Source organism: Hippocampus comes, unplaced genomic scaffold (assembly GCF_001891065.2).
Source record: "Hippocampus comes isolate QL1 unplaced genomic scaffold, H_comes_QL1_v1.1 scaffold90, whole genome shotgun sequence".
NCBI classification, from domain to species: domain Eukaryota; kingdom Metazoa; phylum Chordata; class Actinopteri; order Syngnathiformes; family Syngnathidae; genus Hippocampus; species Hippocampus comes.
In genome coordinates, this window is record NW_017804912.1 from 175,132 (window position 1) to 198,612 (window position 23,481).

Below are 23,481 nucleotides of genomic sequence, written 5' to 3' on the forward strand. Positions count from 1 at the left end.
ACCATATATATGTGTGTGTGTGTGTGTGCATGTGTGCGTGTGTGCGTGTCTGTGAAGGTCCTGAAAGTGTAGCAGGTTTTCAAGCAGTGGGAAGGAGACCAGCACTTTGCTGACATTGCACTTCATCTCTCTCTCTCTCTCACACACACACATACACACACACACACACACACACACACACACACACACACACACGTTTTGTCTTACTTGGAATGAATACGTTTGACAAAGCTTAATTTGTCCTGATGACCATATCTAGTGTTTGCCCTGACTACAAAATACTGTACGTTCACGCCAATGATATGCAGCGATGCACCCTGCCGACGTGTCAAACGACCTTTTCACCTGATCAAATCACACGAGCGCGACCCCATTATCGTGTCACATGACCACCAGAACTGACTGACATCACACGGCTGCCTTAACCCGACCACGTCACTTGACCAAGTCATCACCTATTGATGTTTGGTCACAGTGTGACATCGTCACAGGACAGTAATCCCGTGACGACGTCGCCTGAACCACATGACCGTGTTCATGGCTCCCAAGGAGTTGCTGTTTTTGTTGGCAACCGGGTTCAAATAGGCCGAGCGCTTTCATGTCTGTGTGTAAGAAGTGAGATCGTGACGCTCCGCTGCCTGTGATTTACTCGTCTCTTCGAGGAAGGCGTTTATAGTACTTAGGTGGATGACACGGCTGGTAACTAATTGGATGGACGGCTTCTACTTGAGGAAATATTTGTTGAGCCGGCCTGAACTTGAGACCAAACAATCGTCTTTTTTTTTTTTAACTCCAGGCAGTGATGAAGGAAGTGTTGTGGGGGGTTGCCGGTGGTCCAGGACCTGTGTGTGTGTGTGTGTGTGTATAAGGGGTGTGGGTGGTATCCATTTCAAGAACACAAAGACTTTTTTTTCCTTCGAAAGGCAACCATCTCACATTTCTGCCACACATGAATCACTGCAGAAAACATGAACTCACACAGGGTCAAAAGTCACATGACAGCAGCACAAAAGCAGGCACGGACACCCGCGGTGGGCGTGCCCAATCAGTGGGTGTGGCGGCTTCCAATACGGGCCCAACCACCGCCCCCGCGGCCGACGTCGGTGTCCTGATGGAGGCGCTCACGTCAAGCGTTCAGTCAAGGTTTTGGTCATGGCGATCTTCTTACTGCAACTTGCTCTGCGTGGGGGTCAGAGTTCATGATCCCCAGAAAGCCGCGACAGCTGGTCAACACGACCTGGAGAGTCTTTTGTGATATGTGTATTTAAAAAAGGAGAGCACAGTGAGCCATTGTTTATCGCGGTAATCTTCCTTTGTTTATTATTTTTCTCTGCATGACGTGCGTGCACTCATGGCAAACAACAAGGTGCTCCAAAGTGGGCAGGATAACCTGACACCCCTGTTCACATGCCAGCTGTCAAGTTGCACTTGAAAAAAAAAACAAGTCCCCCCTGTCCTCACTCTTCTTCGTTCTTCTCTGCACACTCACGGCCGACAACGAGGCACTCTAAAGCAGCCATGCAACTGGACCATCTTTTGCATGTTTTCAGCCACTTCTGTATTTCCAGAAATGTGTATTCAGAAACCTCGAAGTTTTCCTGAAGACCCTCATCCACGCTCACAATCCTGCTGTCTCCCAACAAGCACTCCTCCTCCTCTTCTTCCTCCTCTTGGAGGGAGGAGCCGCTCTCACCTGGGTCAAACCTCCAGCACTGTTCCCACCCTAGTCACGCAGCCCCCCCCCCACCCCCGATAGATGCCCAGGCTGGAAACCTGACACCCGTGACATCATCCATACTCCCGAGACGTGGGCGGCTTCCCAGCAGACGATCTCCACTTTTGGATCGATCGCGACTCCGCAGCCGGCCTCCACCTGTGGGTGACCCCGCCGTAACGCCATCACATTAGTGCCTCCCTCCCCCTTCAAAAAAACAAACACAAAAAAACCCCAAAAACACCCCCTGGCTCCATGCTGAGCAGTCAGAAGGAGGAGCGTTTTGGGGGCTTTGCAAGAGAATTCCTGTCAGGTTGCCAGCGTTCCTGATACTCAGGAAATTCTTCATCATCCTCGTTCTCTGGAGGGCTTCTTCATCTTGGGAAGAGTCTTCTTCATCCTCTGGAAAGTCTTCTTCAACCGTTGGATATTTATTTTTTTTTAGCCTTTGGACCTTCTTGTTCATCCTCGTGTAGTCAGAGGAGCCTTGTCTTTTTCTTTGTTGCCTGGAAGGTGTTTTTCAGCCAGTGTACCTGTGGTGCAGGTGAGACACCTGTTTGCACATCATGCTGTCTGTGTTCAATGAATTTAAGTTGAATTTTCTGGGGTGGGTAGGTTGGAGTTTATTGTTATTCATGATAATCATATACTGTATATTTATTTTGTATTCTATATTTATTTTGAAATCTAAGTGTGCCTTTGTGGTTTTTGCTGTCTATGTTGCAGGTTGCATATACAGTATATATATACTGTGTGTGTGTGTGTCCTATATATATATATATATATACCGTACACACACATATATATACCGTACACACACACACACACACATATACATACGCTATCATGTATTATGCAGCAGTAATAATTATATTAAGTTGCTGTGAGCTACTTTGCAAGAAGAGTGTAGGTGAATTGTAATATGTCTTGACACACGAGTTTCATTTGTTTCGTGACCGCGCTCGAAACGCAAAAACACTCATCTCTTAAAATGGAAATGCCTTTTAATTCATTTCGTTCTCCCAAAATAAAAAATAAAAAAAACAAGAAAAGGTTTGTTGTCAGAAGATAGAGTATACAGTATGTGTGTATTGTGATATTATGTCTACATGTGTTGCTCCACCATTTGTGTCCAAATATCCGCTGCTTAAACAGTTATTACGCTACTACAATTGAGGCTAATTGTTAACCTTACTTTAGCATTTTTCATTTTGTGTTAGAAGTGAAGTTATTTTCCATACAAACAGTTTGAAGCCAAAAGTAGGGGCAGAAAAGAAGTTTTCACCTTTTTTTTGTCCTTGACATGAGAAAACAACTTTTTCTCGTTTTCAAAAACCTTAAAACGGGTCAATTTGATCCATGTCATGACATGAAATATTCAGCAAAAATCTAAGAGGAGTAATACATGCTGACTGAGTGACTTGAATCACATTTGTTGTAAAAAAAAAAAAAAAAAAAGGTCCCACGGTTGTCAAATTTCATTAAAATAATCATAAAAAATATATAATTTTTTTCAATTTCCAGTTGTTCCGAGACATGAGGAAAAAAGTTTTCGCACTGTCCGTCTAGTTGTCGTGTATTTTCCGGTGAGAAATCTTACACGTTTCGACGCAAAAGAGTCCCAGGGGAAGGTTAAATTACACGCAGCTGGAATTACGTCTGTGAGACACAACACACACGCACACACACGTACACACACACAACACACACACACACACACACGACTGTGGATGTTCCCCAAGAGTCGGTTCCCACCGGCGAAACGCGGCTGTTTGCTTACATCATTGCTCAAAGATCCGCTAAGGCTATCGCTAATGTAATGCATCATTTTCATGACATCAACACTCTTTAAAGTACATCAAACTTCTGTTTTTTTTCCTTAACCAAAAACAATAGTACCTTAAGTTTAATTTGTTCAGTGACCAAGCTCATAACTCGGTTTACTGCAATGAAAATAATAAAGAAATATCTTTAATCTGTTCCAGTTGTTGAAAAATTAAACTTTTTTTTCATGTGTGTTTAGTAAAGGAAAATAGCACAGTATTGTATAAAAGCATGATAGAAAAGAATATCAGAGAATGTCGAGATAAAAGTCACAAGGAGCCGTTGTGAAAAGGCACAAGAAGTCGGCCATATTGATTTGGGCCCCATTTTACCGATTTTCCTTAAAAAGTTTGGAAAATTCAGCCCCCAAAGTCAGTTTCACTTAGCAACATGAAATTTGCTCAAAATGTCTATCATGAGTAGACCCACAAAATAATCTCAAGACTCCATGCCTGCAAAGACACAGGCCGAGGATATAGTGGAAATATTGTGTTCATGGCCCGCCGTGCTGCCGCATGCTGGAATGTGAGCGTGCATGTTAATTGCCTTTCTTGAGATTCCAACTCTAATGGAGCTAATCCCACTATTGTGCACTTCCTCTTTCAGACAACATGTCACCTGACACGTGTGCTCAAAGATTAGTGTTGTCGATGCTCCTCAACACATCTATACCACCCCACTATACCCATATACCACACTACTAAATGGATCCAAATGGCAGTTTTTTTTTATGATTAAAAAAAAGAGATGAAATCGCCATCAATGAGTTCCACACTTTTTCTACTATTATTGTCCCATACAACATGTTCCATACAACCCAGTTGAATGTTTAAAATCTGTTCGAGAGGTGTCTCTCTATCTATCTGCCGATCCATCTATCTAGCTAGCTAGCTAGCTTGATAGATGGATCGGCAGATAGATAGACAGGCAGGCAGGCAGACAGCTAGCTAGATAGATAGCTAGCTAGCTGTCTGTCTACCTGCCTGCCTGCCTGCCTGCCTGCCTACCTACCTACCTAGTTACTCTAGTACTGTATGATTTGCTTTTGTCAGTTTAACCTGGCATTGCTTGTCAAATTTAGCAATAGTAACTCAGGGGCGCGGCTGAGTGAAAGTGAAATTGTCCAAAAGGGCTCGCTCAGCTCATTTGGGCGGGTGGCGCCCATGGCACCCTCAGACGCGCTGGCTCCGTGGCGTTCACATTTAAGTGTGTTTACGACAGGTCGCAGCAGGGCAGCTGTCCGGTCAGCAAGCGTCACCTTTACGACATGCTGACACTCGGAGGGCGTTTGCGCGGCCATGCACCATTATGACGTGCGTGTGTGTCCAAATGAGTAGACCCACAAAAAAGTCTCAGGAAACCATGCCCAAAAAGCCACAACAAATAATTTTAAGGTCATTTCTTGCGGCAGGTGTCTCTCAACAACGGTGTGACTTATTAACCAATCAGCAGCCGGAGAGGAGACGTTGGGCATGGGCCGCATTTGTCGGCCCGACGGTGGCGCCGTTCCCCTCCTGGCGCTCTCGGTGGCATTGTCCTGGTTGGTGGTGCCGTGTCGCACTGACAGTGAGTACCGTTCGCTACAGTTCGCATCATTTACCCCACACGTCATATCACGGTGCCGTTTGTCCTCACAGGCGTGCCGAGCTTCATGAAATCGCCCGACGACCAGACGGGCATCTCGGGGGGCGTGGCCTCCTTCGTATGCCAGGCGCTGGGCGAGCCCAAGCCGCGCATCACCTGGATGAAGAAAGGCAAGAAAGTCAGCTCTCAGCGATTTGAGGTGTGTGTTTTTATTGAAAAAAAATACGTAAAGACCATTTATATATTTCATTTACATCAAAATTTACTGATTAACTGATTAACTTAATTTCCAAACAGAGCAACTGTCTAGTTTAATACATTTGTAAATGCCAAAAATTCTGATTAAAGCATCTGAATAAATCACGTATTTTCATTAAGAAAAAAAAAAACATTTGAATTTTAATTTAACTTAAATGCTGCAAAAACTCCAATTAACTATTTTTGTAGCTCATTCATGAGCGTTTTTGATTCTGTTTGAAATGAGATCAGGAAATTGGAAGACGCGTGTATGCATTCTGGGACTTTTGAAAACAAAAGTTCACCTTGTGTGTCGCCGAGCCTTCGAACGCTTGGAAACATTTTTTAAGTTGCCTCCGAACCAAAACAGAATTTGGCGTCGTTTCATTTTGAGGATGCTCGGTCCCCTCCTTGCTCGTCATTCCTCCGCGCCCACCTGAGCGCCCTAATTGGCCGGCGGCGTTGCGGGCAACTCGGAATGTTCTCCAGGAATGTCTGCGTTCTTCCCGCTTGGCTGCCAAGTGAAGCCCGAAGGCCAAAGTGACGCCTCCCCGCCGGGAGGAGCGGCGCTCGCCGCCTCCCTCATTAGCGCAGGAATGCTACGGCGGAAGTGCAATGCCCCGTGGCCCGACCTCGGAGTCTTTAACACCCACCGCTTCTCCCCCTATCCTCACCAACCTTTCCATTCCCGAGACCCCTCGCATACCTGATCTCCGCTCAGGCGCGTCATTGGACGCAAAACTTCCGCCTCGCTAGGTGGTCTTCACTCCACCAAACTCTTACACGTCTTCAGTCACAATCAGCAGGAGCCACGTCCAAGTTTCTTATAATTAATCAAAATGAAATAAATCTTTGCTAATTAATATCATACATGAGCTTTCGGGGTTCATTTTAAATTTCGGTATTGCTGCAGGTCCGTCGCGACCAAAGAGCCAAGGTCAGTTGTTTGAGAAATGTAGTTTACTTTGTTACACAATAATTAGTGACCTTTTTGTTATTTTGCCATCATCGAATACTATATATCTCAAATCTAAGACTGAAACTAATAAAACAGAAGTAAAATGAAGCATTTGCGTGTATTGGAGCTAAGCTGGGCTAACGGGATGCCGCCTACCTCCCATTCGCGCAGGTGATCGAGTTCGATGACGGATCGGGTTCGGTTTTGCGCATACAGCCGCTGAGGACGCACCGTGACGAGGCCGTCTACGAGTGCACCGCCGCTAACAGCCTGGGGGAGATTAACGCCAGCGCCAAACTCACTGTTCTGGAAGGTAAGACGCCTCTAGCCTCTGATACTACCTTTGAAGTCAAGGCTGACTTGACTATCCATTCCATATCGGTACCTTTCATACAGGAAAGACTACTAGGAAAAAGATGTGTCGTGTGAAAGGGGCTAAAGACACAACATCCCGCTTTCAGATCATTCAATGATGCCAACGTCTGGTGTGGTGACTTCAGCATTTGGTGTGACGTATAAAAATCGTAGTCAAATGGCAACAATTGTCTGTTGTTGAATTTCAAATCCCTATTCTGGTTTTCTGCTACCCTACACACAGCCATCATTCTGCTTCAGGTCTGGCCTCTGATATTGCCTTATAAGCCTTGAAAAGTTTAGCCTCTGATATGAGCTGTAGGTGGCACGTAGTCCAAAATATTTTCCCCGAGAAAATCTCAGTGGCCCCAGTGACGTGCCGAGGTGCGCACCTGTTTTCTGGACAGACGTGACCCACCAGGCATAACCTCTGCTGCAGGCATGCCTGTTTTCATGCATGTTTGCACGCCCACTACAACAAGGTCACCACGTGGAGGGCATGTCGATGCCAATGGTCAATGTGACACATTTAATCATCCATCCATTTTCTGAAACCGCTTATTTTGGATTAAATTTAATTTGGATATGCCTAAAACATCTAAAGTGGCTCCAGCAAGCTCGCGACACTTGTGAGGACAAGTGGTTCGAGAATATATTCGTTGATCTCAAAAGTTTAGATATGAATGCGTATTATCAGTTTATTTATTTTTGGCTATACAATGCTACTATTTTCATTTATACTTGATGTACTTGATGTTCCCTTCTAGTTACTTTGACATCACAGCATAGAATTTTACACACCCGACAAGCACACTATCTGTTTTTGGAAAGCGTTGCTTTGGGACAATGCGATGGAATTTAGCGCCGAAACCCTTCTGAATTCCTTCCCCTTCCACTCTCTGTCACTTTTGTTTGGCTGCCCGATCGGGTTGCGGATGTGCTCGCCTTAACGGTGCGTGCCTCAAGTTCTCACTTTGTTCAGAGCGTGTTTTGAAACAGGAGCAGCTCTCAAATCTGTGTTGGAATCTCAGCTAAGGAAAAGAATATCAAGGTTACGCACCAAGATGTGGCCGTTCGAAACAGCCAAAAGGAAATTGTAGTTTTGGTAGAATCTTGGCAAACAAAAACGCAAGCAGCTAGCGTCACATACTGTACGGTGTGGAGTCAGACATGCATGTACATGCACACTTTCACAAATTTTTTTTCAGAACCAAATAATCTCTAAGGCATTTCTTTTGAAGGGTAAAATTATCAGAAATGTAATCTTAAAATGATAGAGGGCGTTTTCTGTGCATATGTCAACGTTTATAATGTAGTATTATTGTACAGTATATATTGTATTGTTAGTGTCACATAATTACCATTCATGCACATAGTGATGCACCAATGTGCCTTTTCGACAAATTACTTTCTTCTAGCTTCTGATAGGATGACAAGGCGTTAAATTTATGATATGCGATATACCTATTATATTGCATCCAAGTCCACTTTTATTGAATGTTTTTGTGTGTACAGTGAATTTCCGCTTTAATCGCGGTCCATCATTCTTCCCCTCGCCTTAACGCAGATTTTTTTTTTTTTAACAGTATGTAGGGTTCACTGTATTTTAAAGCATATTATGTTTTGTCAGAGGAGCAGATCCCTCATGGCTTCCCGAGCATTGACATGGGTCCTCAGCTGAAGGTGGTAGAGAGGACGCGCACGGCCACCATGTTGTGTGCCGCCAGTGGAAACCCAGACCCCGAGATCTTCTGGCTCAAGGACTTCCTGCCCGTGGACATCGAAAGCAGCAGCGGACGGATCAAGCAGCTGCGCTCGGGTACGGTAATACACAACATGGCCGGGACACTTCCACACCCAACATGGCTGCCTTTTGAACACGCACCACGGCCGCGACGGAACGTGACAGTAAACTAGTTGGAATTCCCTCTCCTGGGACGAAGATCACTGGAAACACAAGACAAACACACCTGTGCCCCAGTGTCGCAGACTCGCTGATGCTAATACTCACGCGATATGCTGCTCCACTGCCTGCTCTTGAAGCAAACATTGTGAAAAGATAATAAAGTATTATTATTTTTCACAATGACAACCCATAAATCTGTCAGTTGATGCCGGAGTGTCTTGGCAAGTCCGGCTGTCTGACAACCCGTTCCTCCGGGCCCTTGGAGAGCTGCTGATGGCCGAGTGGGGCCACACAGCTTCCAGGGCCCCTCTGTCTTGGGACTTGGTTTATTATCCAGATGAATGACATCTGCATAGTAACCATACCTCCATATGTCTCTGACTCTCAGCTACAACAGACTTTTACCATGCTGTTGCTAGCAAAGGTGTATCAAAATTAGCTTGTTTAGCATTCCACAATGGGTATAAACACATCCAGAGCAACTACAGAGTTAGCAAAAGGTCAGCGAAGTAAGCACTAAACTCGAAACAGAAAAAGTTATCGGGTGACTAAGTGGTTACTAATTCAAACTAAATTCAATTTATCATTTTCAATTTTTGCAGTTAACTTGAGGCTAGAGATAGCACAGTTTAGCAGCTATTACAGTTAGCTGGAGTGTAGCTGAGTGGTCAGTAAGTACAAAAGAGTATATAGTCATCTGTGATTCCAAAAAAAATGACAGTTGATAAGTAGTGGGTTAGCCCATTGCAAATAACACAGCTACAGTAGCTAGAGGCTACCAAAGCAGTCTATAGTGATATAGCCTTTTTGTGGGGGGCTACAGTTTGCTAGCAGTCATTTGCTTGATAGGGTGTTGCCAAGAAATAGTTTGTTTGTAATATAGTTTAAGGATAACACTGGTAACTGTAGGGTTGCTGAGTAATTGTTGGTAAAATGCGCTTGGCTTAACTGGTGTAGCTCAGCTCTTGGGAAATACTCTAGCCACGGGTCGTTAGCTGCTCTATGAGTAATACAAATAGCTCGAGGTTAACCGAGCAGCTTCTTTCTGAAATACAGTTTGCTAAAGGGTAGCTAAATCGTGAGCTGGTTTATGAGTAAGACAAATAAGTTAAGGTGAGCTAAATGCAAGACAGGTTCGCTCAGTAACAGGTAGCTTAGCAACTGTTGTGTACCATAAGAAAGCTGAGCAAACGTCAGATGTTGACAACAGGGTGTAGCGATTAAATAAGCACCTTTAGAAAATGATAGTGTGAGAATGAAAACATGGGAGGAGAGCACTTAATAACAGCTTATTAAAAAAAAAAAAAGAAATACTTATTTTATCCTTATTCTAATTACATATTAGAAGTTAACAGTCTTGTTGTGTTGTTTCCTTCGTCCCCAACTAATGGAAACTTCTTTCTGGTCTTATTTGCATTGACTTTACCTCACCAGGTGGTACACCGATCAGAGGTAAGAATGCTGGACGACAGAAACCCCCCCTCAACCCTCACCCGAACACCCTAAAATCATCAAACCTTCTCATCCACCTCCACGTTATCGTCATCATTTCCATTTGTTCTCTCTCAACACTTGATGCTTCTTCTTAAAAGAACACTCAAAAGCAGTAGTGTTCTTTTGTGCCTTTGGATTTGAATGCAATCACAATGATAATGCGACTCCTTAGTGTCCACTTACTTAGCATCTCAGCGCCAACGGTCAAAGTCAACAACACTTTAGCCGCTTGTGGACTCCGAATGCTCATTCAAGGGAAACTTTAGCGAGGACACTTAACTATTGTGTCACGAAATATTTGGTAAGTACGTCAGTAGGTCGTCTGTTAGTTTGTGACAAACGCAGATAGCTTGAGTCCACGTAACTTGTACTTCAAGGATTAGCGGAGTAGTTTTTGTTTAAAACTGCCAGTCCACCAGTTAAATTTCTTTGGCAATGGAACTTGAAGTGTCAAAACGTTTCACCCGCAGCAGCCCCTAAGTAGGCTAGTCTTCCATAAGGGACAGGACTGATCCACATACGATGTTGACGTTTTACAAATCCACGCCATGATGCATTTTTGCAAATCTATTTCCATTTGCATGATGTAGTCTGTCACCGCGCCTACAGGGACACGTCTGTCCCCAAAACACAAAGGTCCGACAAAAGTTATCAAAAATATTTACGCCGTGGAGATGGAGAAGCAGTTGGCATGTCAGGTAACCATGGTACATGGCAACCAGGTAACACAGGAAATGAATTTTCGGTAACATATGGTCTGAGTCTGGATTGAATGACATTGTATTCGGAGTGAATCGCATTGTAATAAGAGTGAGTTGTGTCGTATGAGAATTGGAGTGATTCATATTGTAATTGGAGCTAAGTGTACTGTCATTGTATTGAAGGGTCTCATACTAAGGGTTAATTATACGAGGGGTGACCCGTACAGTGCCGTGAAAAAGTATTTGCCTTCTTCCTGATTTCTGTGTCCTTTGATTATTTATCAGACACAAAGATTTCAGTTCATCAAACCCATTTTAATAACACTCAGAGACGACACAAGGAAATACAAAGTTTCTAATGCCAATTAAATGTATTTAGACCCACAAAAAAAAAAAAAAATCCAATTAGAGTGAATTGCAACGTAGAGTGAATTGTATCATAGTTGGGATGAAACATATCTTATTTAAACTGCAAGGAATCCTTTCGTCATCAATCCATAATTTCAACGGCGAACCGCTAACGGTACAAAAAAAAGAATATGAACTACTCTTGGCGTGGTCATTAGGTAGAGGATGACGCTGATGTGACCTTTGACACGCATCCACAGGCGCTCTTCAGATCGAGAACAGCGAGGAGTCAGACCAGGGCAAGTACGAATGCGTGGCCGTCAACTCAGCGGGTACCAGATACTCTGCTCCGGCGAACCTCTACGTGCGAGGTAAGACCAGGAGGACCTCCTCACTCATCATGCCAGCACTTCCTGCTTTGGCATGTCCAACTTCCCATCTGGAGCTTTCTCCGTTGCCTTCCTTTGTCTTCTTTGTTGAACTGGTTTTGTGTTCCAATGACTGTTCATTATGCTAGCAGTTAGCCAACGGCACAGTCGCCATTTTGAATCGTGATGTTGTCTTTGATCTTTACAGGTGTGATGTCATCTTCTTCTCCTCGTGTTTGTTGTTTTTGCATCAGATGCTTGTTCAGCCTTTCATCCATTCATTTAACGTTGATCCCTGATTCGTTCCTCTTTTAATTCTTCCATCTATTCAGTCGTTTGTCTTCCATCTTTCTACCATCCATTCTTGAGTTCATTTCTCTCCATCCATCCATCCAGTCACCTATCCATTCATTCGTTCATCCATCCGTTCATTCTTCCGTGTGTGTGTCCGCTGCATAATGCTGAGTGTAATCGTGATGCGGAAAAGACATTTGAATCAAACACGAAACAATGATGACGATAACGATGCTCAAACATGGATCAGGCCTCCGTGTGTGTGTAAATGTGTGAGTGTGTCTATTGCAGGATATTTTGGGCCTGTTTTACTCTTCTCTGTTTTTCCTTGTCTCTTTCCTCCTCGCTTCCCTTCTCTCTTGTTGTTGTTGTTGTTGTTGTTGTTGTCGTCGACCCCGCCCCCCTTCCTCCCACCCTGCGTTACCATCCCCATCACACAAAACCAAAACACTGCAAACACTGCAGACCAGCGAGAAGGTTTGTTTCTGCACTCGTCCTGGACGCGGAGGTGCGCTGGACAGGAGCCAGGCAGCGTTGGCATGTCGCCAGGCGCCTCAGGCCCGTCCCGGCCTCCCCCTCCTCGTACCCTCCCCATCGCTATCCTGTAACTCCCACCCCAGCCTGCACCCCAAGACCGCACCCCTTGACCCTTTCCCTGCTACTGCTTTGCTTTAATTTCATATAAATCATGAAAAAATGTGATGTCATGAGTTTAAAAAAAAAGGTCTCACAAAAGTAAGACGAAATATATTATTCGATTAAATAAAATAGGAATGTCAGCTAAAATCCTGCTGTCTCGTTGCATGTTGCAACCCCCACCAGCCGGGTCCCTCCCCTCCCCTCCCCATCACCCTGCATGAATCCATCCCACTCCTTCCTCCACATCAGTTTTTTTTAACCATCTTTTTGCTCTCTGGCATGTCTACACACCCGTTGTTGCTACGTGCATCCCCAGTGTCGTCATAGCAACCTGGGGGTGTCGGGGTTGGGGCGGCCTAAACACAAAAACATCAACGTGCATTGTGCTCAGACTCACATGCTAATATGCTAATGTGCTAACGCCTTCCTCCATGCCAGCATGTCGTAACTTCACAGCCTCCAAACAGGAAACCAGCCATTTCATTAGGTACACAGCACACCTGGTCAAATGGCTGTTGAGAGTGAGACAAGCTCTCCAGCGATGTTCAGGTGTCCATTTCAAACACCCCCGGACGGCAAGTGTTTTAGTGGCCGTCCTGGCTGCATTATTAGAACACGTTCACTGCATACTCCAAACTTTTTGGGATGCAATATCGTAAAAAACAAAACCTGCGTATGGACTGACTCACTGAAGTGATCCACTTCACTTGAGTCACTTCAGTCACTTTGACTCATCTGACTCGAGTTAATGAACCAAATTGTGATTCTGTTAGTTTGAGTCAAGGAACAAAGTCAACTTGAGTGATGAAACAAAATCCTTGGGGTCCGCAGTGTTTCACGTGAGCCCGCCAACTCAAGTCACTGAACCAAATCAACTCGAGTCAATGAACCAAATGAACTCAAGTCAGTGAACCAAATCACAAGTCCGTCTGGTGGTGAGAGACCAGTGAGTCCGCTAACTGGAGTCAGTAAATGAAATCGTCTGAGTCTGCCGTGTTTCAGGTGAGTGTGAATGGACCAAATCATCAGTCTAGTCAACTAAACCAAATTGGGTCAATGAACCAACTCATACGAGTCTGCCATGTTTCCAATGGGTCCACTAACGCATCCATCCCTCCATTATCCGAAGCGCTTATTATCCTCATGAGGGTCACAGGCGTGCTGGAGCCTATCCCAGCCGTCTTCGGGCAGTAGGCGGGGTACACCCTAAATTGGTCGCCAGCCAATCGCAGGCGTCCACTAACCCGAGTCAATGAACCAAGTTGAATCGAATCATCTGAGTCTGCCGTACTTCCTGTTAGTCCGCTAACTTGAGTCAAGTGAACCAAGTCTGCTAACTCATCAGAGAACTCACACGAATCGAGATCTCGGACACGCAATTTCTGATTCGACTCATGAATCAGGGTGATTCTGAACTCCAGGCCCGTCTACCGTGATGTTGTCCTCCTGTCTAAACACCCTCCTCTGATGCCGGTGCTCATACTCCATCCTCTCCATGCAGTTCGTCGCGTGCCACCCCGTTTCTCCATCCCGCCATCCCACCACGAGGTGATGCCGGGGGGCAGCGTGAACCTGACGTGCGTGGCGGTGGGGGCGCCCATGCCTTACGTCAAGTGGATGAGCGGCGAGGCCGAGCTGACCCGCGAGGAGGAGATGCCCATCGGACGCAACGTATTGGAACTGGCCAACATCCGCCAGTCGGCAAACTACACCTGCGTGGCCATCTCCTCGCTGGGTGTGATCCAGACCACGGCGCAGATCACCGTCAAAGGTAAAATAAACGCTGTTCCTTCAATGGGTGTTTTGGGGGGGTTTTTTTGGACCAAATGTGTACGACTATTTCCCATTCAGAGCATGGAGCAAAATTCAACACCTTGACTGTTTTTTACACTGCATTTCACATCTGTGTCCAACAGATGGTGCTACTTTTTCATATTCAAAGCATGCAGCAAGATTTCACAATTTTTATGTCGTATTGAAGTCGTTTTGAGATCACTTTTGACAAATGGGTGCTGCTGTTTCTCATTTACAGCATGAAGCATAAGTCAACATCTTTGACTGTTTTTGTGCAAGGGTGGCTCACGACTGAAAAAATGCGCATCATCTTTTGTTGCGTCATGGTCAATATATATCTCGTATTTGTATTCTTAGAATATTACAATTTCTAAGACTGATAACTACTGTATCTGATAATATTTTCTTCTAATTCTGTGACTTTTATGATAGCTGTGTCGCATTCACGACATGTTGCTACATGCTTTGAATGGGGAAAATGTAGCCATAGCTCAAATATAAGAAAATTGAAACTAAATGCCAATTTTCATCCAAAGGATTGTATTAGTTTGTTAGGATAAATTTGGGATGAATATTGTGATTTGGGTGTCCCCCCCCCCCCAGTGGTGACAGAGACCACCGCCACCAGCGTCACCCTAACGTGGGACTCGGGCACCTCGGAGCCTGTGTCCTACTACGTGATCCAATACCGGGCCAAGGCATCGGACAACGGCTTCCAGGAGGTGGACGGCGTGGCCACTACCCGCTACAGCATCGGGGGTCTCAGCCCCTTCTCCCAATATGACTTTCGGGTGATGGCGGTCAACAACGTGGGCCGGGGGCCCCCGGGGGTTGTGGTGGACACACGCACCAGCGAGCAGGCGCCCTCCTCGCCTCCTCTCCGCGTCCAGGCCCGGATGCTGAGTCCCACTACTGTGTTGGTCCAATGGGAGCCCCCCGAGGAGGCCAACGGGCAGGTCTGTGGCTACCGGGTCTACTACAGCGCCGATCCACAGGAGCCGCTCGGCGCCTGGGACAAACACAACACGGATGACAGCCAGCTGACCACCGTGGCAGGACTGGTCCCAGATCTCACCTATGGATTCAGGGTGCTCGCCTTCACCTCGGTGGGGGACGGACCCCCGTCTGACGTCTTGCTCATCAAGATGCAGCAAGGAGGTGAGTGCATCCAAAAGGTCTTCAATCCCCAACCTGACCGGATCATACGATGCCCTCTCATACCATAACATATGATACCGTATAAAATTATACCATATCAAATTTGATTGTATCATATTGTATCATATTAGACACGACCGTTGTATTCGGTGCCATATCATACTTAAAAAGTAATTTTATACCCTGCCATACTGTATCATATAATACCTCATCACACGAACTCATACGTTATATACATATTTCATCATATTTATTTGTGAAACTTGGACTGGCTTGGTCAGGACTTCAGGTGGCTCGAGACTGAATTTGTAATACTGTATAACCCAAAAAAAACATTTCCAACTTGCTGTGCCGGGAGAAAAATGCAACGCAACACACTGCATTTGAAAGATAAAAGCCACCAACCAAGTCAAGTGACCTTCTTGATTTATTACTACGGTGCACCTTTCCACACCCTCATAAATCAAACGCGGATTCTTCCTGTTGCTTCTTCAGTTCCTGCTCAGCCAACGGATTTGGAGGCCGAAGCCGAGCTGGACTCTCGCATCATGCTGTCCTGGCTCTGGCCCGTCCAGGACCCGATCGTCGGGTATGAGCTGCGCTACTGGGAGGCCAGCGACCCCCAGGAGAAGGTAGATGGACTTTCCGTTCATCTTTACCATTTCAAGATACAGCCCGAGGGCCACAAAAGACATTTGTATGTGATGAGCTGAGAAAGCAGAGTAATGATTAAATAGCAAATTCAACATGTGAATATCAACAAATGAGCCAGCCGTGTTTAAAAAAACAAAAACATCAAAAGTGGCATTTGAGCCCCAAAGTTTACCCAAACCTGACTTCGAAGATGGTTGACATTTGACAATGCACGCTGATTGTGCTCCGGCAGCACAGCGTGACCTTTGAACCCACCGGATCGTACGCCGTGGACGGCTTGAAAGCGGACACCGTCTACGTCTTCACCCTGGCCGCCAGGTCTGAGACGGGCTTAGGAGTCTTCACAAGACCCATCGAGTGCAGGACCGCCCGAACCAGTAAGTGCAAAATGTGTTTCCTGGTTTGTGTGTCGGGGGTGTTCCTCTCGATTCATTCTAGGTTAGCACGCTGCTAACCTTTCCTGAAGCAGTCGCTTGACTTTCTACACTCACTGGACTCTACAAGACATAGATGAGAAGACCACATGTTATTCCGCATCTGTGATAGATGAGCACAGTGATATTTGGCCCTGAAACTCTCGGTGGATTCTAGAAGACCGAAGTCAAGTTTACAACCTGTTCCTCTGGATCTTTGCTTGGTCAGCACACTACTAACTGGATTATAAACACTCACTGTTGTACCTGAGATCAAAGACAAGGTACCAAAATGTTCCTGAGGTCCTGAATATTTAAGAGAAGGTGGCAAAAGTCCCTTTGGATCTGTGCCAGTTTACCACACCGCTAAGCGATCCCGATCAAACCGTTGCTGGACTCTTCAAGACCAAATACAAGAGGACACCATGTTCCTCTAGCTTCAAGCTAGCTCATTGCTAACTGTGGCACGCCATGACCTTTGACCTGTGCCGGCATCTCCAGCCAGTCCTCACTCCCCTCCCACGCTGTGTGTTTGTGCCATTTCACCCACTTTTGTGTGTTTCCATTTTAGCATGTCGTCTTCCATGATGTGTCTGTGTTCCCATCAGCCCCCTCGGTGCCCCCCCAGGACGTCCGCTTGCTCAGCTTGAGCTCCACCAGCATCCAAGTGAGTTGGGCGGCGCCGCCAGCCGCCACCGGGACCTACGATGATGCCACCGCCGTCACCGGCTACTCCCTCACCTACCACGCGCTGGCCAGGGAGGATGCGCAGCGCCACCAGGTGTTGGCCATCGGCGCAGACGTGCGCAGCTTTGTCCTGGAGGGTCTGGAAAAGTGGACAGAATATACCGTGTGGGTGCGAGCACTCACCGATGTCGGGCCTGGACCGGCGAGTCCGCCGGTCCGTGTCAGGACGCAGGAGGATGGTACGTGGACGGAAGGGAGTCACCTCAAAGGCCGAAGACCTTGTTACGTCCTGCTCGGAGGAAGAAAACTCTTGTTGTTTTCAAATCGATTTCCTTGAAAATTTGAAGGGGTGTTCAGATAATGAATGGATGGATATTGATAATGGTGATCTTTAGTTTGTTGGCTTAGTTTAATTTTAGTTAGTAATTAGTCATTTTTAATTTGTGCTAAAAAAACCAAACAAAACAAAAATATTTTATTCATTTAACACATTTAATCTTGTGCTTTAAAATATACATTGATTTTATTTATTATAACATATGTTTGTGTTATTTGACGAACCACATTTGATATCATTCTTGACCTGATTTTTAAAAATATGCCTGATCACATTAAGCACATTCAACATTTTTATTTATTCCATATAATTAATCAAATATTTTATTAAATTTTCTGCTTTTCTGCTTGAACAAATGTAACATTCTGCTTTTTGAAATGATTGAACACAAGCTCGGAGGAAGAAAACTGTTGTTTTTTTCAATGTAACATTCTGCTTTTTGAAATGATTGAACACATTTTATGAAATCATATTATTGTTGTTGTTCAGTGCCCGGAGCACCGCCCAGAAAAGTGGAGGCGGACGCCGTCAACGCCACGGCGGTCCGCGTGAGCTGGAAGCCGCCGCTGTCCATCAGGCAGAATGGCCACGTGCGAGGCTACCAGATCATCTACTCCAGGATGGAGCGTGGCGAGCCTCACGGCCAGCCCCTCATCATGGACGTCGCCCACCCCGACGCTCAGGTACACCGACCGTCCTCGCTTGCTTTCACTTCCAAGCAGAAACTATTGGGAAAATGTTGGAGGTCGGACAAAAGTATTCAGACATCAACAGCAAGTGAAGAAAACGTGAAGCTCATACAAAGTACAGGGACATTCACAGAGAATGGAGAGTTAAGAGAAGTGCAGAGGAGCTCAGACATTTTCTAAATATGCACACAAGAAGATACAATTAGTCTTTTGTTGGCTATCCCCTTTGGGGCAAGTGGAAGTATTGGACATAAATCTTGCCCTGCTGCCACAAAACACACGCAAGCCAAATGAAACAGAAGAAAAGAAAAGAAAGCAAAGACGCTCCGTCAAGTCACACCAAGAAAAGTCACCCTGGAAACAAGTCGTGTGCAAAAACTAAGGGATGAACTCGGACTTTCCCACTCTCCTTTTTCTTTTTTGGCAAAGCCGATAAGAATCAGCCTGCATGAGGGTAATGGAACGTGGCCTGGGGGTGCCAGGAGGATGAGGAGGAGGAAGAGCGAGACACGCACAGACGTGTCCAACGCGCACCCGAACAATCTGACTCATCTCATTTTTGTCTGAGGGCACGCACCGCGTCTCCTCTGAGACGTCCTCGTTGAAAACAAATAGCGTGATTACAGAAAAGAGTCAGGAAATCATCTCATGCTCGTGCAGTGTGAAATATCACACCTGGAATTTCCCAAGGGATTCATAAAGCAGCTATCTAATCTATCTATCTATCTATCTATCTATCTATCTATCTATCTATCTATCTATCTATCTATCTATCTAGCTAGCTAGCTAGCTAGCTAGCTAGCTAGCTAGACTCATCTCATTTTTGTCTGAGGGCACGCACCGCGTCTCCTCTGAGACGTCCTCGTTGAAAACAAATAGCGTGATTACAGAAAAGAGTCAGGAAATCATCTCATGCTCATGCAGTGTGAAATATCACACCTGGAATTTCCCTAGGGATTCATAAAGCAGCTATCTATCTATCTATCTATCTATCTATCTAGCTAGCTAGCTAGCTAGCTAGCTAGCTAGCTAGCTATCTAGCTGGCTAGCCATCCATCAACGGTATCTGTTTGTCTGTCTGTCATTTATTGGGTTGGTCAGGCCCCATGTGAAAGGGGGACCACCACCCAGGTCCAGAGGCCCCATCCGTGATGTGCACGCAAGGTTGCAGAGGCATGTCAAACCAGGACAGCCCCACAACATCCAGATTCTTTTGGAACTCCGACGGATCTCATCCATCCACAGGGCTCTGCCACCAAAAAGCTTTTTAACCACTTTGGTGACCTCAATCCTGGTGATAGGAGACTGAGCCAGCCTCAGACACCACGGGCTCTGCTTGACCATGTTCGAGCAAAAGACAGAAATACGTGAATAAAGTGGTCATTTTACAATTAATTTGAATCCTTTCACGTTATCTCAGGATCTCTTTGCGCTCGCTTGTGTTTGGACACGCTCAGTGGTGACGCTTCGGTCACATGGACAGTTTGTTTTGTTTTTGGGAGCTAGAGCGAGCAGCTTGATGGCGACCGATCTTATCTGATCACTCCACGCTCATGCTCCGCCGCCATCTTCATCCGCGCCGGCGCACCACAGCGTTAAAGGTTCACGCAGTCAGTCGTGACTCGGATTCCATTTGTCTGACGACATTCTATATCATGTCATGTACATGAGTACATACATGTCAGTCATTAGTGGTTGGACGTGATGTCACGTGGTCATTTTGAAGATCAATTAATGAATACATTTGAGTTAATTGAGCAATTTTATTGAAAAAAAACCTTCCAACTGAATGCAACATAGGACTCTTGAGCATGTAAATGCTTCGTGGGCTGCAGGCGATCCATGCGCCACACTTCATTGCTCATTATTAGTGGTGAAATCCATTTGTTGTGTGCTAATGTTTATTAGCACTTTGGGCTCAGGTGTGGCTAGCCCTGCACTGTAACGCCGAGTGGATGCGGTGCGTGTGTGTAAAGTGAAGTGGAAATCTGCGCGTTGCCTTTGATCAGCGTCATTGTCAGCACCAGCAGAGCCAGGGGGCGCCACTAAACTTATCAGGCTGAGGCCGTGAGACAGGTCCCCGGAGAGACACCCACGGCAGGCGCGCGGCTTTCATCGCAACGCCTTGGATTTTGCGGCTCGCCGGGATGAGACGGGAACGCTGCAAATCGGCTGCGACGCTCCTCCAGGTGAACAAAACAAAACGCGGCCAAGACCACCGGCGGAACGTTCTGCTCCAGCGCCGGCTGCCATCTTACTGTGACCTCACCTGCCTCCTCTTTCAACACACCTGCATTCACTGGACCTCAAATGCCAAACAAACAACAAATTACTATTTTTTTCTTGAGTTTTTCAGAGTTGATGTCTGGATGTTGTACACGCTGTACAGACAACATTTCTCTGACGTTGTTCACCCGCTCCAGCTCGGAGGAAGAAAACTGTTGTTTTTTTCAATGTAACATTCTGCTTTTTGAAATGATTGAACACATTTTATGAAATCATATTATTGTTGTTGTTCAGTGCCCGGAGCACCGCCCAGAAAAGTGGAGGCGGACGCCGTCAACGCCACGGCGGTCCGCGTGAGCTGGAAGCCGCCGCTGTCCATCAGGCAGAATGGCCACGTGCGAGGCTACCAGATCATCTACTCCAGGATGGAGCGTGGCGAGCCTCACGGCCAGCCCCTCATCATGGACGTCGCCCACCCCGACGCTCAGGTACACCGACCGTCCTCGCTTGCTTTCACTTCCAAGCAGAAACTATTGGGAAAATGTTGGAGGTCGGACAAAAGTATTCAGACATCAACAGCAAGTGAAGAAAACGTGAAGCTCATACAAAGTATAGGGACATTCACAGAGAATGGAGAGTTAAGAGAAGTGTAAAGGAGCTCGGACATTTTCTAAATATGCACACAAGAAGATACAATTAGTCTTTTGTTGGCTATCCCCTTTGGGGAAAGTGGAAGTATTGGACATAAATCTTGCCCTGCTGCCACAAAACACACGCAAGCCAAATGAAACAGAAGAAAAGAAAAGAAAGCAAAGACGCTCCGTCAAGTCACACCAAGAAAAGTCACCCTGGAAACAAGTCGTGTGCAAAAACTAAGGGATGAACTCGGACTTTCCCACTCTCCTTTTTCTTTTTTGGCAAAGCCGATAAGAATCAGCCTGCATGAGGGTAATGGAACGTGGCCTGGGGGTGCCAGGAGGATGAGGAGGAGGAAGAGCGAGACACGCACAGACGTGTCCAACGCGCACCCGAACAATCTGACTCATCTCATTTTTGTCTGAGGGCACGCACCGCGTCTCCTCTGAGACGTCCTCGTTGAAAACAAATAGCGTGATTACAGAAAAGAGTCAGGAAATCATCTCATGCTCATGCAGTGTGAAATATCACACCTGGAATTTCCCTAGGGATTCATAAAGCAGCTATCTATCTATCTATCTATCTATCTATCTATCTATCTATCTATCTATCTATCTAGCTAGCTAGCTAGCGAGCTAGCGAGCTATCGAGCTATCTAGCTAGCTAACTAGCTATCTAGCTAGCTAGCCATCCATCAACGGTATCTGTTTGTCTGTCTGTCATTTATTGGGTTGGTCAGGCCCCATGTGAAAGGGGGACCACCACCCAGGTCCAGAGGCCCCATCCGTGATGTGCACGCAAGGTTGCAGAGGCATGTCAAACCAGGACAGCCCCACAACATCCAGATTCTTTTGGAACTCCGACGGATCTCATCCATCCACAGGGCTCTGCCACCAAAAAGCTTTTTAACCACTTTGGTGACCTCAATCCTGGTGATAGGAGACTGAGCCAGCCTCAGACACCACGGGCTCTGCTTGACCATGTTCGAGCAAGACAGAAATATACGTGAATAAAGTGGTCATTTTACAATTAATTTGAATCCTTTCACGTTATCTCAGGATCTTTCTGCGCTCGCTTGTGTTTGGACACGCTCAGTGGTGACGCTTCGGTCACATGGACAGTTTGTTTTGTTTTTGGGAGCTAGAGCGAGCAGCTTGATGGCGACCGATCTTATCTGATCACTCCACGCTCATGCTCCGCCGCCATCTTCATCCGCGCCGGCGCACCACAGCGTTAAAGGTTCACGCAGTCAGTCGTGACTCGGATTCCATTTGTCTGACGACATTCTATATCATGTCATGTACATGAGTACATACATGTCAGTCATTAGTGGTTGGACGTGATGTCACGTGGTCATTTTGAAGATCAATTAATGAATACATTTGAGTTAATTGAGCAATTTTATTGAAAAAAAACCTTCCAACTGAATGCAACATAGGACTCTTGAGCATGTAAATGCTTCGTGGGCTGCAGGCGATCCATGCGCCACACTTCATTGCTCATTATTAGTGGTGAAATCCATTTGTTGTGTGCTAATGTTTATTAGCACTTTGGGCTCAGGTGTGGCTAGCCCTGCACTGTAACGCCGAGTGGATGCGGTGCGTGTGTGTAAAGTGAAGTGGAAATCTGCGCGTTGCCTTTGATCAGCGTCATTGTCAGCACCAGCAGAGCCAGGGGGCGCCACTAAACTTATCAGGCTGAGGCCGTGAGACAGGTCCCCGGAGAGACACCCACGGCAGGCGCGCGGCTTTCATCGCAACGCCTTGGATTTTGCGGCTCGCCGGGATGAGACGGGAACGCTGCAAATCGGCTGCGACGCTCCTCCAGGTGAACAAAACAAAACGCGGCCAAGACCACCGGCGGAACGTTCTGCTCCAGCGCCGGCTGCCATCTTACTGTGACCTCACCTGCCTCCTCTTTCAACACACCTGCATTCACTGGACCTCAAATGCCAAACAAACAACAAATGACTATTTTTTTCTTGAGTTTTTCAGAGTTGATGTCTGGATGTTGTACACGCTGTACAGACAACATTTCTCTGACGTTGTTCACCTGCCTGGTGGCGAAACAGTTGTTCCTTCATTTTTGCCATTTTTCACTTCCTGCTGATGTCCACGGATGTTAATTAATAAAAAAAAAAAAAAGGGGGCTCTCAACTACATTATTGATACTACTTATCAAGCCAATTTCTTATTGATTGAATTATCATAGAGTGAGGGAGTGAAATGATTTCTACTAATCCAAATACTGGGAACTACTTTTCTCAAAAAGAACCGGTTTTCGATTCCCTTTCGCCGTCGTGTCCCAGTAGATTTTGTTCAAAGTGTTCACTTCCTTTCCCGACAGGAAGCCATCTTGACGGGCCTGCTGCCGGAGACCAGCTACTCACTGACGGTGGCGGCATACACCACCAAGGGAGACGGCGCCCACAGCAAAGCCCGGCTGGTCACCACCACGGGGGCAGGT

At 46.1% G+C, this 23,481-nt stretch overlaps 1 protein-coding gene across 1 annotated transcript in view; it reads left to right on the plus strand.

The window, feature by feature from the left end:
- Window positions 1-23,481, plus strand: part of ptprfa (protein tyrosine phosphatase receptor type Fa) — a 34,972-nt gene that overhangs the window by 3,076 nt on the left and 8,415 nt on the right. The window contains exons 3-17 of the mRNA XM_019884450.1: window positions 4,950-5,104; window positions 5,176-5,321; window positions 6,489-6,630; window positions 8,302-8,490; window positions 10,012-10,029; window positions 11,381-11,491; window positions 12,248-12,259; window positions 13,923-14,219; window positions 14,819-15,373; window positions 15,869-16,005; window positions 16,260-16,404; window positions 17,049-17,366; window positions 17,954-18,331; window positions 20,674-20,867; window positions 23,362-23,475. Coding sequence (XP_019740009.1) covers window positions 5,011-5,104; window positions 5,176-5,321; window positions 6,489-6,630; window positions 8,302-8,490; window positions 10,012-10,029; window positions 11,381-11,491; window positions 12,248-12,259; window positions 13,923-14,219; window positions 14,819-15,373; window positions 15,869-16,005; window positions 16,260-16,404; window positions 17,049-17,366; window positions 17,954-18,331; window positions 20,674-20,867; window positions 23,362-23,475 — 2,850 coding nt within the window. The 5' untranslated portion in view covers window positions 4,950-5,010. The remainder of the gene's footprint in view (window positions 1-4,949; window positions 5,105-5,175; window positions 5,322-6,488; window positions 6,631-8,301; window positions 8,491-10,011; window positions 10,030-11,380; window positions 11,492-12,247; window positions 12,260-13,922; window positions 14,220-14,818; window positions 15,374-15,868; window positions 16,006-16,259; window positions 16,405-17,048; window positions 17,367-17,953; window positions 18,332-20,673; window positions 20,868-23,361; window positions 23,476-23,481) is intronic.